The sequence below is a fragment of the Parasteatoda tepidariorum genome, chromosome X2 (genome assembly GCF_043381705.1).
Source record: "Parasteatoda tepidariorum isolate YZ-2023 chromosome X2, CAS_Ptep_4.0, whole genome shotgun sequence".
Lineage (NCBI taxonomy): Eukaryota > Metazoa > Arthropoda > Arachnida > Araneae > Theridiidae > Parasteatoda > Parasteatoda tepidariorum.
The window spans coordinates 21247151-21268433 of NC_092215.1; the positions used below are offsets into that span (position 1 = coordinate 21247151).

Here is a 21283-nt window from a genome sequence, read left to right on the forward strand (position 1 = left end):
AAAAATTTTCATAAAATGTTGAAAAGCTATGAAGAATGTCATCAATACGGTGATATTTTTTGTTTGACAATATTACTAAAAATTCACTTGCCATTTAAGTTTGCATTTTACTGTACATTTAATGAAGAAATCAGTATTCTATAATATAAAATACTGAATTATCATTCATAGTTTTAAAATGCCAATAACTCAACTACAAAAATTTTGAAATTAGATTTTCGCTGTAATATCATTATGAAAATATTAGTAACGCGAAGAATTATGAGTTTTTATTTATTATTTTATCTGATATAAAAGCTTTTCTTTTGTTATTTTAACATTTTACAAGAATAAAATAAGGTCCCATATTGGTTATTAAAAGTTATACTACTATATGTTGCGTACTATACGATATACATAGTTTATTAAAAATCATAACTTGCCATAAAAATGATTACTCAGCATAACGATTAATTATTTTAATTAACTACATTGAAAAATTGATGAGATAGATTAATTTTACTGAAAACTAAATTCACTAAAAATTAATTAGTTATTAAAATATTTAATCTATTAATTTATATTAAACTTTGATAAATTAAAACGGTTAATCGATAGATAATATTGATTAATTTGATATCGAAATAATAACAGTCACTGCTATTTGTCATTGTTACTTTTGGGTCCCAGTAGCAGAAGTAACAGTGACTGAGACGTAGCAGTTTTGCCCACCTCTAGTATCCAGTAGATTGTTGCTTTAACGTTACATTTTATATGATACTTATAATTTTTTATATTTAGTGGTGAAAAAATTACTTAAAAGGAAAAATACTAAACTGAAAGTAACTTGAATTTCGCTACCACTAGAAAATACTGTTTTACAAAGTGGAGCAAGTTGGCATCTCTAGCGATGCCGTAGATAGCTCACCTCACGCGTTTTAAAAATTTCTTAAATAACAGTTTTTATGTACTTTAAAATAATAAATGGTAATTATTAATAGTAAATTATAAATGATTATAATCAATTCTATAAATAACAGTTAATTATAAATATAAGACAAATATTAAATTGAAAGGACTAAATAAATACAACTTATGTAAAATTTTATGTATTTTAATACAGTAATTACTTAACACGTTCAGGCCGGGGTGACCCACCGGTGGGTCACGCTAGATTAGGGGTTTCCAAACTTTTTTGATCATCGACCCCTACATAATTTTTCGAAATCTCCATCGACCCCCATAAAAGTAATTTTCTGTTAATTAAAATAAAACTCTATTAAATACTGCGTTTGTACATTTATTTTACGATTTTGAACATTTATTTAAGTAATAGTACATAGTGTAACAATAGTTTTATGAAAAATATATTAATGTTGAAATATAAATACCTTAATATTTATGAAATAATGAGTAATTATAAGTAAGTAGAAATAATAAGTAAAGTAACTATAAACCAACGATCGATTCAGGTAGTGGTTTCGCGAAATTTCTGTTATAACTGCATCCATGGTCATGCAATTTTATTCAGGCCTAGTCTTCTTACAGACCTCAGAAGATAGAGAAATTTCCCCCACTTTAAGTTATAAGTTTTTTTTTTCTTTCTTTTCAAGAGAGAGTTCAAAACATACCAGAAAGTGCAAATAAAAACGTAATTTCTGGGTAAAAATGTTAGGGGATCGAAAACAATTACACAGCTGATTCGATTTAGAAGGACAAATGCAAATTTAGAACCAAAACGCAGTTGAAATAGTCTCATCTTCAAATGAGTAAATTGTACAANAAAACGGTACGCTATCGTTCGGATCGACCCCCTGGCTCAGATCGACCCCCGCTTATGTTAAATAGACCCCTGGGGGTCTATATAGACCACTTTGGCGACCCCTGCGCTAGATTGTCTCATCGGGCGCCGCACCGTAGTAAAAACTGGTAACAAATAAATTTCATTTTTTACTTTTTTTTCGGGAATAATAAGAACTCATAACTACCAATTGTTTTTAACAGATGCAATTTTTATATTGAATTGCTTCTTCAAAACCGGCGTGAACGTGTTAAATACTCTGAGCAAAGTCTTCATCAGACTGAAAACTTAATAAGCTTTCTGTATCAAAATCATCATAATTATCTAATTTTCGCCTTTCAGCCATTTTACTTTTCAAACACGCTAAAAAAAAGCGCCAAAATAAGCATAAAAAGAACAAGGTAAAAAAATAAATTCCCCCTTCGTTATGAAAAGAAATTCATGGAACCCGTACTGCCATCTGTAGGCAGTAAAACTAACTACGTTTCGCTAGTAGGATTCGTTTTTTAACGTAGTCGATGCAGAATAATAACGAACTCAGCTCGTCACCTCGCATTGGGGAAAAATTTCACTACGCGAGTAGTGCTCGTTAGTCGAAATCTTGCTCCCGAGCGGAACTCGCTTGAGCGCATTATGAAGCACGATTCGATTGCGAGCCAAACTCGTTCATAACCGTCAAAGGGTTAAACTACTAATCCGATTGCGACCGGGATGCTCAAGTTTAATGTAACTGAAAAATAATTATATGTTGAAATGAATAATTTAAAAATGTTTAATCCCCTTATTTTTCCGTTTTACATTAACACCTGTGTTCTTTACTGGTGGCGTTACTACTTCAAACAATGAAATAAAGGTAAGGTATCACTTACCTTGCTGTTCTTAATAATATTCGAAGCTGAAACGTCAACCTGAGATTCTATTACCGGGTTGGCAGAAACAATATATTTAATAATAAATATCTAAGTACGAATGAAGACCAAGCTAATTAATATTTTAGTGTAATTTAATAAACATAACGATAAAAGATGAACAACAAAAGTAGATGAATAATAAAAAAAAGTGAAAAGCGCCAAGCGCTTGTATCAAGTGACCGTTCACATTCAAATTGTTCTTAAAAGTTATTGAGTCTTACTCGTATTCGCTAGGGGGCTCTCGCATCTTTCGATGAGGCTGCAACATACTCCCTCCGATTTGTTTACTGGCAGAAAACAAATCTTATTTTTCAATGGGTCTGATGGTTCTGCCGTATCTGGATACATAGGGTAAGGCTCTGGATACACTGGCTGCAGGTTGCATAGATTCAGAGGAACTGCTAGGAGAATCTGTAAAGGAAGAAGCTGGAAAGAGAAATGGATTAGTGTTCGGTTCACTTATCTCAAGAGGAAACAAGCGTTGTAAAGGTCTTAGAAATGTTCCATTTTCAGTTTTAACTTTGGCAAGTCTCACAACTTTGTCTTTTCCAGGCAACAGTTCAATGATCTTCGTTAATGGCCAATGGATTCGACGCTTGTTGATGTCTTCAATTAAAACTACGTCGCCAACTGTAAGTTGATCAATCTTGTTGACTCTTGAGGCTTGATACCGTAGCTGTCCTAAGTACTCAATTCGACATCTTCTTCGAAGATCATCTCTAATTCCCTGCCGATATTTGGCTCTCTTATTTAATCCTTTGGAATCAATGTTGTCGATATCAGGAACTCCAGAGGAAGGCAAATCTTGCAAAAACATCATGGGTGTCAAGGGGGATGGATCTTTGTTATCTTCAGAAACATAGGTGATTGGACGGGAATTGATAACTTGCTCACAGTCACAAAGAATTGTGTTCAGCTCTTCATAATTCAAAGAGGTGCGACCTAGTACTTTTCTTAAGATTTCTTTGACCATACGTACTAGTCTCTCCCACCACGCAGCAGTAGGTGGATTGAACTTGAATCGGATCTTTTGTGCGGATGTAGCAGCACTTATTTCTTTCCAATTTAACTTTTCTAGAAGTTTGTTGGCACCAACAAAACTAGTACCGTTATCACAATAAATAACGTAAGGTCTGACACGTCTCGAAATGAATCGCCTTAATGATAGAAGGAAAGTTTCGGTTGATAGTGAAGTCACAAGTTCCAGATGAATTGCGCGATAGACGGCGCAAGTGTACAATACAATCCAGGCTTTAGATTTATTTGAGAGATAGAGAGGGCCTGCAAGATCTACTCCAATAATCTCAAATATCGCTGCCTCTTTAACTCTGTCTTCAGGTGGTATGCCTGGTTCAATCTCAATTCTGTGTGCTTGAAATCTCTTACATTTGATGCATTTTCGGATGACATTTCTTATGGTCTTCCTAGACTTCAATATCCAAACATTTTCTTTAAGGTGAGCCATTAACATGCTGACTCCAGCGTGATGTTTTTCTAGATGTTTCTCGAGAATCAGTCTTTGTACTACTGGATGACTTGATGGTAGGATGACAGGATAAAGAAAGTTCTTTTCATCTTTTCGTTGTATAATACTCGTTTTTGCTCTAAATAGACCATTTTCGTCTTCAATAGGTCTTAATGCTTTGATGGATGGATCTTGTGTGCCAGTGAAGGATTCTTTTTGGATGAGCTTGAAAAGTCTTCTTTCTGCTTTCTCCAATTCATCAACTGAAAGTTCTGAGGATAAATTTTTTTCAGAATTTCTACAGTTGTAAAGCAGTCGCAATATCCAGGCTATCATTCTCACTATTTTCCGGTATGAAGAGAAATAGTGGTAGTACCAGTCAGGCTTATGTTCTTTGTCTAAGAGGCTCAAAACTGTTTTCCTTTTTTCTTTATTTAGAACATCTTCATCGGGCTGTTCTTCAGCATGAGGCCATTCTTTTTCTGGTAGATAGAGCCATATGGGGCCCTCCCACCATCTTGATTCCAATAACTGCTCAAAAGAACATCCACGGGAAGGCAGGTCCGCAGGGTTGTACTTTCCTGGCACGTGCTTCCAATCAGAAATTTTCGTTGAAGTTCTTATTTCCTGGACTCTATTGTGAACAAATGTTCCCCACGTTTGATCTCGTCTTATCCATCCTAGAGCTGTGGATGAGTCACTCCAGAATATTGTTCTACAATACTCAAGTCTTAAGTCTGTTAAGATGGTTTTAGCAAGTCTGGCTCCAATCAGACATGATAGGAGTTCTAGTCGTGGTATTGTTATTTCTTTAATCGGTGCAACTCGGCTTCTAGCATTTACTAGCTGTACGTGAACACCTTTATTTTCAGTTCTCAAAAATGCACAAGTGGCAAAAGCTTGTTTACTCGCATCAGTAAAAATATGTAGTGTTGTAGTGTATTCATTTTGGTAATCTATATTGAGCCAACGAGGAATTCCTATTTTCGGTAGTAAATCTAATTTCTTAATCCAAGTGCTGAATTGTTTACTCAAATTTGGAGGAAGTTGTTGATCCCACTTTATTTTTTGAATCCAAGTCTGTTGTAAGATGCCGATGAGGTAAGTTTAGGAATTAAAGTTAAAGGAGCTGTGAAACCAATTGGGTCATATATTTTCTGAGCTGCTGATAAAATTTGTCGTTTAGTGTAGGGTTCTTTTATTTGAACTGGTTCGGTAATTTTGCAATTTAAAGTGTCTTTTTGTGTATCCCAGATTAGCCCTAACACATGTACAAACTGTGGTTTACTTTCTGTACTGTCGATCATCGGAACAGACATGTTTGATCGCCAGCATCTCAAATTAAAATGTGCTGAGGACAAAATTTCTTTGGCTTCACTAATAAACTTTTCGGTTTCTTCGATTTGATCTAAACTAACCAGAGAATTGTCAATATAAAAAGAGTCTTTTAAAATCCGTGAAGTTTCACTTAAATGTCCGGGAACAGCATTCAGCAGATGATTTAAAGTCGCTGCTAGCAGAAAAGGACTGGATGTAAGTCCAAACACAACGCGGTTGTGCCTGTATATCTTTAAATTCTTGTCTGAGTCGAACCACAAGAATCTTAAAAAGTCACGATCTTTGTCTGCGATTTTTATTTGGCAGAAAGCCTTTTCTATATCTGAAGACAATCCAACCTTATATTTTCGAAATCGATTTAATATGCTAGGGACTATTTCTATTAAGTTGGGACCCTTAGCGAGGCAGTCATTTCTTGAAGAGGGGTCTTTTTCGCGAGCAGAGGCGTTAAAAACTGGCCTGGTTTTTGTGGTCTCGCTCGATTCTTTGAATACCGGCCTGTGGGCTAAAAAGTGAACCCTTTCTTCCTTTTCGTCATTTACCACTTCAATTATTTTATTAGTTTCCCAATAGTCAAATATTTCTTCGTAATCTTTCTTTTTATTCGAATTAACTAATTTAGTTTCAGTTTTGAATAGGGACTTTTCAGCAATAAATCGGTTACTTGGCAAAACAGAACTGTCAGTAATCCAGGGCAAAGACACTTCATACCTTCCGGTATTGTCTCGTTTTACAGTTTCTAAGAAATGTTTTTGGGTCTCTTCTTCTAACATACTTTTAGTTTTGTTTTCCTCACTAGAAATGCCTATTGTGTCTAAACGCCATAATTCCGACAATTTCGCGTCAGAAACATGTAAAGATAAGGAGAGGCCTGAAAATGTGCTATCCGAAATATCAGTGTCACTTCTTTTCCCCATTAATGTCCAGCCTATCTTAGTCTCAAATGCTGCTATGCCAATATCTGGGAAATGCTCTATTCTTTCAGTGAACAGCTGTGCAACATTATCTGCCCCCAAAAGTATATGAATTTCATCCGGGCTATCTTGGAACAAACATCGATTTTCATTTTCCTGAATGTCACTTAAAATTATCCCTTTATTTCTTAAAAGACCAATTAAATTTTCATCTTGAACCCTTGGGACAGAAGAGCAGATTTTCTTTTCATCTAGGACCTCAATATCAAAACTAAAATTTCCCTCGAAGCTACTAATGTTCAATTGATAACGATTGTGTAGCTCTGATTTCTCTACACCTCCAAACAGTCCATGCTTAACAACTTCGGAATTTATCTTCTTTAATTTTAACCTTTTTGCGGCATACTGGGAGATATAACTGTTTTGACTACCAGTATCGATCAGTAAACGGCAATAGCCCTTTAAATCACCTCCTTTTATCCCCACAATAAGTGTCTGTAAAAATACTGGGGAGTATTTAATTTGATTTGAAAGTACTTTTTCGCTATCTTGAGTTTCGGTTTTATCATCGGCATTTTTATTTTTATAACACATAATCGATACATGTCTGAACCCACAATAATTGCATGTAACTTTTGAAACACATTTCGAAGCTACGTGACGATTTTGTAAACATCGAAAACAAATTCCTTTTTTCTTTAATAACGCAACCTTTTTTTCATTACTTAAAGTCATCGCGAAAGAACAATCTTTTGAATCATGTAAAATATCCCCTTTTTTATTCTCACAGAAAAAACAACAAAAAGTTTTATCTTTTACGTTTGTGGATATTAATTCAGAAGTTGAAAATATGTTCTTTTCTTTTTTATCATAACTCTTTTGCTGGTATTTTGTTTTCGAAGACCCGATAGAGTCAATGTGTCTGCGATTCGTCTCAAATTTCCGAGAAGGGAGCGGCTGATTGACTACTAATTCATTGGTGTTATTTTTTATTATTTCCGCTCTTTCTCTTATATGCAAAATATCAGAAAGAAAAGTGAGCAATGTGTTTATATCATTATAAGCACTTTCGTTTGTGGTTTTATCCATTTGAATTAAAATGTCTCTGGGTAGGGATTTTAATATCGTAGTACACAATACACTAGATAAATCTTTTATTGATTGACCCAAATTTTCTAAACTTCTTAATTCAATATTTATTTTATCATAAAATTTTCTAAAAGCAAACACATCATTTGAATTTCTTAATGGTTTAATGTTGAGAATATTGTTCATGTGTGTGTGTATCAACAAATCAGTTTTTGCAAATCTGTTTTTTAATAAATCAATAGCAGTATCGTACGTAGTATCAGATATAGGTAAACCTTCAATAGAACTAAGGGCAGTACCCGATAAATGTGCTTTAAGATAATGGAATTTTTCTACTTTATCTAAACACTTATTGTTGTGAATAGCAGACTCGTAACTATTCCAAAATGTTAACCAATTGTTTACATCACCATAAAATTTATTAATAGTCATTTTAGGGAGTTTGACTCTTAAATAATCATTAGATTTAAATTCACAAACACTTTCAGAATCAAGAGAAGATGTTTCGTTTACACTAGCAGAATTAGTAGTTAACTTTTGTTTTTGTTCGTTTATTCTTTTAGTGGCGCGAATTTTCGTGCGAACCACTTTTTGGCGGTATTCTTCTGATTTTGAGAATTCCGCCTCAAATTCTTCTACTTTAAACAACCTTTCTAATTCTGAATCAATCTTAGTTAACCCTTTCGCGCCGACTGTCACTAATACGTGACAGCATAAAACAGTATCAATCAGGGTAAAAAGATAAAACTGGTAATCAAAGTAATTCTTTAGCAGTTTATTTGTGGGCGGGGTTATAATTGCTTGATTTATTTAATTCACCACTACTTAGTTCAAAATAAAATTATTTAGTTACACTTTGAACTAACATTAATTATATATACGATTTAACTAACAATAATTAAATTCAAAGCAAAGTAAGTCTGTCAAATTAGCAATGCTTACATTTAAGCTACCGTTTTTTATTTATTTACATCCTGATTCTGATTTTGTACGAATGCTTTTATGAATCAGCCGTCCCCAAGGGGTTAAAGAATCAAAGTTACTAATTAAAAATTCTAAAGTTTCTTCTAAATCACCAGTATTAATTTGTTCTAATTTCAAAAGTTCATCAATTTCGTTAATTTGTTTCGTTACAGTAGCTCTTAGAGAACTTCGTTTTTTCTTTATCTTAGCTATTTCGTCAGTAGACATGTTTCTTATATTTATATATATAACAGTATTCTAATATGAATAAACAATTCTAATTCTAAATGATTTACTGTTTATCTATACTGCTATTCTATATTCTATTATTCACAATGTAAATTCTTTATTATTTATCATCAAATATACTATACTAAATACGCCGTCCGGGCAGGGATGCCAAATGTTCTTTACTGGTGGCGTTACTACTTCAAACAATGAAATAAAGGTAAGGTTTCACTTACCTTGCTGTTCTTAATAATATTCGAAGCTGAAACGTCAACCTGAGATTCTATTACCGGGTTGGCAGAAACAATATATTTAATAATAAATATCTAAGTACGAATGAAGACCAAGCTAATTAATATTTTAGTGTAATTTAATAAACATAACGATAAAAGATGAACAACAAAAGTAGATGAATAATAAAAAAAAGTGAAAAGCGCCAAGCGCTTGTATCAAGTGACCGTTCACATTCAAATTGTTCTTAAAAGTTATTGAGTCTTATTCGTATTCGCTAGGGGGCTCTCGCATCTTTCGATGAGGCTGCAACAACCTGAGTGCATCAGAAGTTCTGGGTTCGAATCCTGGACAATGCATGGATGCTCTTTCATTGTCTGTACTTACTGTTTGAGCAACGTTGGCCCCACATAATATGATGTCCCTATAAGAGTGGCCATCAAATTTGCCCTTCAGATCAAGACTGAAAGCCATTGTATAACTAGACGAAAAGGAGCAAAAACTTGTACGAAAGACTTTTCATTTTAGCATTTTTTTCTTGAAAAATAAAATATCGGTAACTATCCAGATTTCTTTCTTAGTTTTAAAATATATGTAAAACTGCCTCTTTTCCAAGATAAAGTAGATATTGTTGAATAATTTTGAAGAAAAATAAATAAACTCCTGCCGAAAACTAGCAATAACTTGAAATGGTTTTACTACCAGCCTTTCCTCTTTTCCCTCTCGCTTTCAACCCTACTTCAGACGTCTGTTTGTTCATTCCCCAGGTGGTCATTGCAGAAAAAAAACGTTAACACCTGCATCTGGGGTTAGAAAATAAGCGTAACTTGAATTTTCTCTGCTTCAATAAAGCAGAAAGTAATTTAGCGCTTACAAGATGGAAGAAGCATATTTCAACTTTACTCGCAATTAAAATAAGTTTTGTATATGAATATAAATGTTGCAAATGTACTATATTCCGAATCAAATTTGCTCAACGTATCATCTCAATTTACATACTAATTTACGAAAAAAGAAATACTTAAAACTACCAGTAATTTTAAAATTTTAACTATATAAAGTAAAAACTTTATCAAGAAACATCATTCAATACACCTTAATAGTACATTGTAGGGAGTATTTAAAATGGTCATAAAGGTGGGCGGAGTCGTTCACCTGAAATGATCGAGATACTAAAAAGTAGAAAGGTGGTCTGAATAAAACTTTTCTGTCATCGTTACTTCTGCTTACGAACTTATAAGACAAACGTGAAAGGTTGCAATTACACCTACGTCAGCCTCAGACTTTCCCAGTAAAAAGTAACGCCCACTTTATTTATTTTCCCGAGAAACTGAAAGTAGTGTACTTACAGCTGTTCAATTCAATGTCTACGAGAAGTTCTTTACTAATAAAAATCATTAAAATAAGCAAAAAGAAAAGGGTGAGGCAGAATTAAAACTTCTTCAGACAGACGTTATGAAAGGTTTCACTGTTTTTATCAACTAAGCACAGCCAATTTTCAAGATATTTTTCTAAGCAGTCAGATTAATTTTGAGAAAATTTGCATGGAACTTACAAAATTCGAATGCCTTCAAAACGCATCGTGTAAAAATTATTTTCTGGCAAACATCAAAATTTTGAATTTTCCTATATTCTTTGATTATTTCTTATAGAATAAAATGGCAATAAGCTTTAATCGTTCTGGAATATCAGAAATTAGTTTTTTTTTTATTGTTCTCATACTACTTACTAAGTTTTACTTACTCATACTATCCTTCGGTTTTTCAAACATATAGGAGTTAGTTATTATAATGTTTTATTTTTACTTCCTGAATCCTTAAATATAATGAAATATCAAAACATTTAAATAATATAATGATTTCAAATAAATTTGAGATTGCTAGTTCATGGATTTAAAGCCGATTAATTTAAATCAGAATTTTAATTTGCCAATTAAAAAAAAAAGATTTGAATCCAATCTTTTTTTCTTTTATCTCTGATTTAAAATTTTTAAGCATTATATTATGAGATCATCAAAATTATGAACAATTTAAAGAAAGGAAAGCAGGAGATTTTCCTCCCTTTAAATTGTCCCTTCCTTTAAATTTATGAACAATTAAAAGGAAGGAATTAATTTAAATTAGCTGAATTTTATATTAAAAAACCCATTGATGTAAATTAAACGATTTTTTTAATATCTCTGATTTAAATTTTTTAAGCATTTTATTATGAAATCATTAAATTTTTTTATTTATTTTAATAGCTTTAAATTTTATTTTATTTCTCATAAAGCATATAATAAATTTCACATTTGGATGGCAGATGCACACACCTAGGTTAAACATTTCAAGGCGGTTACTAATTTTGAGAAAAATCTGCTGAACGTTTTGGTTTTAAATGTTAGATACCTCTTTCAATGTGTCTCTTTCTATCTAAGAATATCCGTTTGATTCTTTTTTAGCAAGAATATAACAAATTTTAACGACAGATGCACACACATGTAGTAAGCATTTTATGCCGGTTTCTATTTTTGAGTATTATCTGCAGAACAACTTAGTTTTAAGTGTTATCCGTTTTTCTCAATTTTCACTTGGTACGCAAGATTACTCAACTTCTAATGAATATAAAGCTGGGTAATTGGCTTGAATACAGTTGCTTGAATTCATAGTGGTAGCGCTTAAGAATTGGTAAATATTTTATATACACTATTCAAAGCAATTAAAGTATATTGAGGTTGCTGGTTGATCTTGCACCTGCGGAATTGTTTGAATGATTGATACATTATCGACAGGCGCAGCAGATATGCCTACTTGCTCCGGACAGCAAATAAATATTTTAAAATGGTAGTTTATCAATTGTGATTCGTGGTTTAATAAATTCAATTTAAAACATTTTATCTACCACTATTTCTAAAAAATCCGTTTATATAATTAACCAATTTATCGTAGTTATGTCACGCTATACCTTTCAAAAAGCAAGCAAAAAAAGTCAAATATATTATTAAAATTTAGTTTGTAGCTATTTACTGTTTTTTTTAATTATTTTGGCGTGTCCGGAGCAGTTGGCATCTCTGACGTAGTAGGCTCTATCAGATAAAACTGAAATTTGTTTGGCAATAAAAAATTTGCGTATATGAGAAAAAAATTATAAAAAGGTGGTTCCTTAAAGGAAAATCGATTTTAGTAGAAGGTATGGTTTCACTGAACGGCTAGCAACGTTGAACGCAAGACATCCGAGTCAATGAGGTTATTAATGAATGGCTGGGATAAGCTGTCTCATTCCTCCCTCCAAAAGGAAATCGTTCATCAAGTTAGCACGATGAGGAATGCAATCGTCGTATACTCTTTTGCTGGTATTTTGTTTTCGAAGACCCGATAGAGTCAATGTGTCTGCGATTCGTCTCNTATATATATAAACAGCAAAATTTAGGATTTTTGTCAATAACTTCCACATTTATACCAGACAAACAATTTAACAATTATGAGTAAGGAAACATTTATAATAATTCATTTATAATATTTACATAAGTTGTACCGCCTCAAATTACTATTATGTAATATTCTAAACATTATACCTTTTAACATAAAAAGGAATCGAAAGAATTTTTTTTAGAATTTGGTCATTAGAAAAAATGAAAATGTTTTTCATACAAAATGTTTGTCCTCATAATAAAATAGTCAAGCTCCCTAATTAAAATGTTTTTCATATAATGTTCAAGGTCATATATTCCAATGTAAAAAATCAAAAATGTATAGTTTAATATTTTTGGTAATTCAAAAAAATGAAAATTGGCTTTCAGCCAAAATATAAATGATGCAATGTATTTATAAAGGAAAATTAATATTTTCATTGTTTTCTTGTTTATTAAGCAAGAGTGATTTAATAGATCATTGTATTAGTAAAACAGTGCTTACGTAAAATATTGTCAGTGATAGAACATAGTTAAAATCCCCTAGTCATCGGGGTAACTATGACATGTTTTCGTGATTTTACTCTCGATGTAACATAAATTAATTCCACAAAAATGCCCTCCACGTGTGTCCAAATGCTTGATCCAGGAATTCCTTTGTCTTTTGAATTGGGTTCAAAATTACGAGGCTTTGGAGTTGAACATTGATAGCCGAAAAACTCAAAATTTTCTCCATTATTCAACGTTCGTTATGTGAAATTTTTTATAAGCTTGACGCAAAGAGAACGATATTCTTAGAAAGAAAAAGATATATTAAACTTAAAACTAAAAAGTTCAGAAGTAAAAGTTTTTCTCAAAAAAGAAACCGACATGAAATGATTAACATATGAGTGTGCATCTGTCATTAAAATGTGAAATTTGTTATATGCTTGTTGAAAAAGAACGATATTCTTATGTAGAAAAAGATACATTAAACTTGAAACTAAAAAGTTCAGAAGTAAAAGTTTTTCTCAAAAAAGAAACCGACATAAAATGATTAACATATGAATGTGCATCTGTCATTAAAATGTGAAATTTGTTATATGCTTGTTGAAAAAGAACGATATTCTTAGATAGAAAATGATATATAGAAAAAAACATATTTAAAGGCAAAACTTTGATTAACTTTTAACAAAATACTTGAGTTTGTAGACAATTATAATTAGAAAAAGTTTTGTAATACTTTCTGTTTTTCATTGAGTAGTTTTAGTTTCTTTTTCTTTTTTAAAGTTTCGAAAGCTTTTTTTAGTTTTATCTTATATTTGGTGTCAAATCCCTTAGAATAAAACGCTGGTCATAACTTATAATTTTTTTCAAAAAACCAAAAATTTTATTAAGAAAAACCATCTACTCTTTAAAACAGGGGTGGACATCCTCCTCAAGCTTGCAGACATCTCCCCCTAAATTTTAAAAATCGTCTCCTCCCTCATTTCTGCAAACAAGAAAATGCATAAAAATTTTTTGATTTAACCAACTATATATCTGATCTGTCTCAATTAGATTTACTGATAGAAATATTTTTTGAAACATTATTTTTAGAAGACGAAATTAATACTGTGAAAACGAAATGAAAAAAAAAATTAACACTGAACAAAAATCGATGGCAAAGCAAAACTGACATATCATGTGTTATTTTATATTAAAATTATATCAATTTAACGATTAATTCGATTGCGACCGAGGAGCTCAAGTTTAATGTAACTGAAATGAATAATTTAAAAATAATTAATGTAATAGCTAAAAATGCTTAATTCCTTTTTTTTTTTTTTTTTTTTACTTTAACTTCTGAGGGAATGGCCCTAGCATCAGAAAGGTTCTGCGTTTGAATCCTGGACTAGGCATGGATGTTCTTGCATTCTCTGTACTATTTGTTCTTACTGTTTGAGCAACGTTGGTCCACATAATATGATGTCCCTGAAAGTGTGGTCAACAAATTTGCCCTTCTGATGCCTGTTTGAAGAAAGGTCGTTCCCCAGGTGGTCATTGGAAAAAAAAACATTAATACCTGTATCTGTGGTTAGAAAATAGGCGCAACTTGAATTTTCTGTGCTTCAATGATACATACAGTAATTTAGCTTTTACAGGATAGAAACAAGCATATTTCAACTTAGCAAGCAATTTAAATGAGTAATGTATATGAATATAAATGTTGCAAACAATAAAATGTATTACATTTCGAATCAAATTTGATCGACATATTATCTTGTGCATCTTAATTTACATGCTAATTTATAAAAAAAGAAATATTTAAAACTACCAGTAATATTAAAATTTTAAAATTAAAATATATAAAAACTTTAACGTCAAGTTCGATGTCAAAGAAATTAAAGTTCGGTGTTAAAAGAAATATAGGCAGTCGGAATCGACTGCCTATTTTATTAATGAACGAGAGACTAGATAGAAAGTCGAAAGGTAAGCTGAGTAGACTGCTACTTTTGCTTACGAACAAAAGTGGAAGGTATTCCCAGTAAAGAGTAACGCCCACTTTGTTTCTTTTTGCGAGAAACTCAAAGGCTACTTAGTGTACTTATAGATGTTCAATTCAATGTCTAACAGAAGTTCTTTACTGATAAAGATCATTAAAATGAAGCATGGAAAAAAGGGTGAGGCAGAATTAAAACTTCTTCAGACAGACGTTAGGAAAAGATTCACGGTTTTAATCAAGTAAACACAGCCAATTTTCAAGATATTTTCTCTTTTTTTTTAAGCAGTCAGATTAATTTTGAGAAAATTTGCAAAATTCGAATGCCTTCAAAACTATGGTGTAAAAACACCAAAATTTTGAATTTTCCTATATTTTTAATCATTTATTACTGAATAAAATGGCAATAAGCTATAATCGATCTGGAATATCCGAAATTTGTTTTTTTTCTTTTATCGTTCTCATACCACTCCTGTATGTTTGAAAAATCGAAGGATAGTATGAGCAAGTAAAACATAGTAGGGGTTAGTTATTATAATGTTTTAATTCCTGAATCCTTAAATATAATTAAATATCGAAGTAATATAACAATTCAAAATAAATCTAAGTAATATAACAATTTCAAATAAATTTCAGATTGCTACCAAAGAGATTGCTAGTTCATGGATTCAAATCAGATTAATTTAAATCACGATTTAAATTGCCGATTTTTTCAAAAAAAAAAAAAAAAAACATCGATTTGAATCCAATTATTTTTTTATATGTCTGATTTAAAATTTTAAGCATTTTATTATGAGATCATCAAAATTATGAACAATTTAAAGGAAGGAAGGCAGGAGATTTTCCTCCCTTTAAATTGTCCCTTCCTTTAAATTTATGAACAATTAAAAGGAAGGAATTAATTTAAATTAGCTGAATTTTATTTTAAAAAACCCATTGATGTAAATTCAACGATTTTTTTAACATCTCTGATTTAAATTTTTTAAGCATTTTATTATGAAATCATTAAATATTTTTATTTATTTCAATAACTTTAAAATTTATTTTCTTTCTCATAAAGCATATAATAAATTTCACATTTGGATGACAGATGCTCACACATAGGTTAAACATTTCAAGTAGGTTACTATTTTTGAAAAAAATCTGCTGAATGTTTTGGTTTTAAATGTTAGATACCTCTTTCTGTGTGTCTCTTTCTGTCTAAGAATATCCGTTTGGTTCTTTTTTAGAAAGAATATAACAAATTTTAATGATAGATGCACACACATGTAGTAAGCATTTTATGCCGGTTTCTATTTTTAAGTAACATCTGCAGAACAACTTAGTTTTAAGTGTTATCCGTTTTTCTCAATTTTCACTTGGTGGGCAAGATTACTCGACTTCTAAAGAATATAAAGCTGGGTAATTGGTTTGAATACAGTTGCTTGAATTCATAGTGGTAGCACTTAAGAATTGGTAAATATTTTATATACATTATTTGTAGAATTCTGCGAACGACGCGTTCTTTGTGTTTCTTATTTTAAAATAAACAAAACATTATTTTCACTCATTCACAAAATTATGTATATATTTTTCACACTTTTCACAAGTATGGACCTTTCATAAAACGTTTGAAACAGCCACTGGTCATCGTAATTTTTTTCATAAAATCAGGTCCGTATTTTAACAAATTCACCAACTTATAAGCAGATTTTTCCCGACTTCGTGAAAACGGACCAAGTCTTCTTTCGTAAGACTTCTTTCTGGTCAAAATTGCGGGATAAAAGGCGTAATAATTTAGACTTCTCTCTGCACATTTAATGTAATGAAAAGGTTTAACCCTTTAACAGGCCATTTATTTCTAGTAAAGGTAAATTAAAGTAATTTTGGAATTGAAATTGATATTAGAATAGTAATTGATTTAAGAAAAAAAAACTCATTTAGCTTATAAAAAATTAATCTAAATTTTAATGCTATTTTCTTTTTTTTTGTGGTAAGTATATTTACCACGACTTATTAGAAGGATATTGACTTTTTTTTCGTTATATATAAAATAAATTTTATAAATGCTACAAACTTCAAAAGGAATAATGTATTTTATAACTTTTATGCGTTTTTTTAGCCCGTTTTGTCCCGAATTTATATATTGAAATGATACAAGAAGTGATTTTATAGAAAAAGTGGTATAATATATTATCGAAATTAATTGGTTTTTCTACTGTTAGGGCATTCAAAAAGTCTTTCATAGATCAAAAAGTACTTGCTTCTTATAATTCTAGATCTAATCAGAAGTAACTAAATCATTGTGGTATCTGAGAATCTTTTAATTCACCCAGATAAATGAAAATGCTGAAAAAAGTTTCCCACCACAACGAATGTCTTTGAAAAAAGGAACTGTCCTAAATATATGACGCTGGGCGTTAACCGGTTAAACTAACAAATGGTTACTAATTATATTCAAACCCACGTCAGGAAAGCTGAAGTTATTAACAAATGAAAACCTAAATTAAAAGTGGTGAAAAAGTTCCCCAAGAACTTTAAAAAGTGGTGGTAATTATACTTACCACGGCCTGAAACTGAAACCTTTAATCTAAAACTGAAACCTTTATCTATCAAAAAATTTAAGTATAAAATTTAAATTATTAATATAAATAGATATTAAATAAAATAAATTTATCAAGTCAACGTCTTTTTTCTTTTTCTCTCTGTGTGTTATAGCGACAAATTTTGGTAAAGAATAATGCTATCCTTAAATAAGATAATAACACAAAGAATTATTTTTAAATGTTTTGCTTTTTTCATATAAAATATATTTTTAATATTTTTTTTTTTTTAAAATTTCCACTAGCATAATTAAATGACGTTAAAGTTTTGCACAAAAAAATTAAACTAAATAAAAAGGAATTAAAATTATTTTTCATTAGAGCATAAACCTACATGAGAATATCATTTTAAGTTTTATATATACCATTTTAAATTTAGAAAGAAATCAATAAAAACTAATTTTCAATGTGTGATCATGATACTTAACATAAGGACATCGATATTTGATTCATTAGATCTTTCCGTTAAAAGTAAATTAAGCGGTTAACGCCCAGCGTCATATATTATATTTAGGACTGTTCCTTTTTTCAAAGACATTCATTGTGGTGGGAAACTTTTTTCAGCATTTTCATTTATGTGGGTGAATTAAAGGATTCTCAGATACCACAATGATTTAGTTATTTCTGATTAGATGTAGAATTCTAAGGAACAAGTACTTTTTGATCTATCAAAGACGTTTTGAATGCCTTAACAGTAGAAAAAATCAGTTAATTTCGATAATATATTATCCCACTTTTTCCATAAAACCACTTTTTGTATCATTTCAATTTATAAAATGAGTTAATGATCTCATCACGTTATGTTTTATGATTACGCTGACCATACATTTTAGTTTTTCATTAGAAAAGTAAAGTTATAAGAAAAATTGTTGCTGAAAATGTAAGTCTTAATTTAGATAAATTTCAAAAAATTAAACAATAAAGATAAGAAAATAAGAAATAAACATATTTATTGAAAAATTATACATACATTTTATGTTCTTAATTGACAAGGAAATTTAATAAATATATAAAGAAATGAGCACTATAACAAAATTTTAATTTTTTATAGAAAAACAATACGTAGTTTAATTTGGATAATATCTAAATTCATAAACCCAATTTATTTTGATAAGAGTGTAAAGTTCAATTCTATCTTGTATATTATAAATTGCTTACGGTTGCATCATTATGTCTGAGAAAATTAAAGTAACGCCTACTTTTCAAGCCGTCGAAAATGAGGAAGTTCACTGAGACTATTTTATGAAGTGACGTTTTCCCCCGACATGCATCAGCTTTATCGATCGGGTTGCGGAAATGCGAAGGTTAAGTGCTAGGAGAGGAGTGAAAAATCCGCAAAAAACTGTTTTTAAAGAATAGTGGTAAATGATATCTTTTGAAATGTTGAAAGGGTTATTTGAAAATTTGCAGCGATGAAAATTAACGCTTATTTTCTGCTTATACTTAAAATTGCAGTTAATGGTAAATTCTTCAAAAATAACAAAATCTAGAAGATATTAATTGTTAAAGGTTTAAAACTATGAATGATAATATAATTCAAAAAGATGAATTTATAAAAGAAAAATAAATGGTTTTTAGATAATGCATCGCAAGGAGAAAATGTATCACTAAGCTTTAATAGTTTTTTAAATGGTAAACACGAAGAAAAACATCGCTTTTTGTGATATTAAAATTTTTTTAATTTTGATCATATTTAGTTGATCATGTTGTATTTCGGAACAGTGACCATTTCCCGGAAATAAAAGCAACCTAGCAATTTCTTTTCAAAAAAATTACTTTTTTGCGAGAAAATATCTTTGGATAAATAAATTTTAAAATAATGTGCAAAATGGTTTTAATTCGTTTAAAAAGTTTTCGAGATACGGTTAAAGACACAAAAAGTAAAATTAACATTAACCGATCCAAACTTTCGACAGCTGTATTTTGAGAGCCAGAAATCTAAATCAGTCAAAAAAAGAATATGATGTATTGGAAAGAATATGATGTATACAGCATATTTATCGAAATAAAGTATTATATTGTGTCAGATTTCATAATTTAAGCCCTTAATTGGGCCATTTATTTCTAGTAAAGGTAAAGTATTTTTGTAATTGAAATTGATATAAGAATAGTAATTAGTAATTCATATAAGGAAAAAAAAACTCTTTTAGCTTATTAAAAAGTAATTTAAATTTTAAAGTATATTTACCACGACCTACTAGGAGCTCATTGACTTTTATTTTACGCTATTTATTAAATATATTTCGGAGATGCTACAAACTTCAAAAGGAATTATGTATTTTATAACTTTTATACGTTTTCTTAACCTAACAAATGGTTATTAACAAATGGAAACCTATATTAAAAGTGGTAAAAAAGCTCACCATGAACTTTAAAAATTGGTGGGAAGTATACTTACCACGGCCTTAGAAAGGGTTAAATTATCCTTTGATTTAACTGTTTATCATATTTGAGATCACTTCCTCAAATTATTAAGATTGAGTCCTAGTGCGTGAAATCTTTTAAATCAAAAAATCACTTAGGGTGAATTTTTTTGTGTGTGCACTGTAGTACAATGTAGTTTGCAACCGAACTTGAGACATACTATTCAGACATTCAGCCATTGCTTGAATAAATTCTGGAAAACAATAGATTTCTTTTCAGAAAACAGAAATATGCAAAATGTTTTTCGATAAATGAATGTTGAATAATGCTTTATTAATAAAAGAATAAATTGTCGATCAGTTATTTCGATTGTGCAATTTATTTATTTAAAATATGTCGTAATTGTGTGTATTACGTTTTGAATTATTTCAAAACAAAGTTTGCTTTCAGCTATTTTAATAAAATTAAATATGTTTTTTTAGAGAGAGAAAGTGAAATGTCACATTTTAGGAAGTCAATCATGTTGTTAATTTAATTTAATTAACCTGTTCTGGCCCATTTCCTTTAGCTTCGGGAAGAAACAATTTCATCAACTATATATTTCCAACACTTTTTTCGCAGTTGACGAGGCAGCGTGATCAACATCAAATAATGTTACTCTTCTAAGAAATCAAGATTAACATGTAGTTACTACAAATGCAGGAAAATAATTTTTAAATAAATTAGAAGCATCTTACCAAAGAAAAGTCTTTGCTTATAATATACATTCAGTGGAGCCACAATGGCACACTGGTTAAAACATTGAAATCTCATTACGAAGAACCGGGGATTATTTTCTAATGGAAGCTTAACACCCACTATGCTTTAGATTGATAGTATTTAGATTGATGGACCATATAGTATCAAAAGTAAATACTTCCAGTAATTAATGCTTACTGCATTGCTGCCGCCAGAATTTTTTCCACAAATTGTGAGGCTTAACCCCATGCCCTGTTTGGTCAACAACTGGCTGTTGTGGGAGTGCTTTCTTCCGTGAGTATTGTTAGAACTTTTGTTTGTGCATTTGTTACAGTTAACTGGCAGTTAAATGATGGTTAAATGATGCAGCTCACGCTTCTCTGATCGCCGTCGAGGGAATATGAGAACCTGATTGGTGAAACATATTTTAACGTTAAAAACTCACCAATCAGGTTTCCTTTTCCTCTCAACGGCAAGTGGAGGTGCGGCAGAAGCATGCACTGAGATTCTACTTAGTTGATTTATGTAAATGTGGGTCACGATCGAATAGCAATCGAAATTGTTCCACAGATTTGAATCGAAGGAAAGCGTTTCACTTTCGTAAACGTGCAGGTTTCTCTTTCGATTGCCTAATGTCTAGCCACAGTTAGGGGCTATTCAGAGCCGGATTATACCTTTCGTAGGCCCCAAGCATAGCCGTTTTTGGGCCCTCCCCTCCTTTCCCCACTGTCGGAGCTAATAGAGTCAAGTGGACTGTAACGTTTGGTAATTTTTTATTGAATGAGAAAAGAAAGCTAGAAAACTACGCTTGGCGCATTACAATCTCGCCAA

At 30.9% G+C, this 21283-nt stretch overlaps 1 protein-coding gene across 1 annotated transcript in view; it reads right to left on the reverse strand.

Moving 5' to 3' along the window:
* Positions 1-2995: 2995 nt before the first annotated feature.
* The window catches only part of LOC122272625 (uncharacterized), a 19806-nt gene continuing 1518 nt past the window's right edge, over positions 2996-21283 (reverse strand). The window contains exons 2-3 of the mRNA XM_071188347.1: positions 5431-8244; positions 2996-5236 (exon numbers count right to left, since the gene is read on the reverse strand). Coding sequence (XP_071044448.1) covers positions 2996-5236; positions 5431-8244 — 5055 coding nt within the window. The remainder of the gene's footprint in view (positions 5237-5430; positions 8245-21283) is intronic.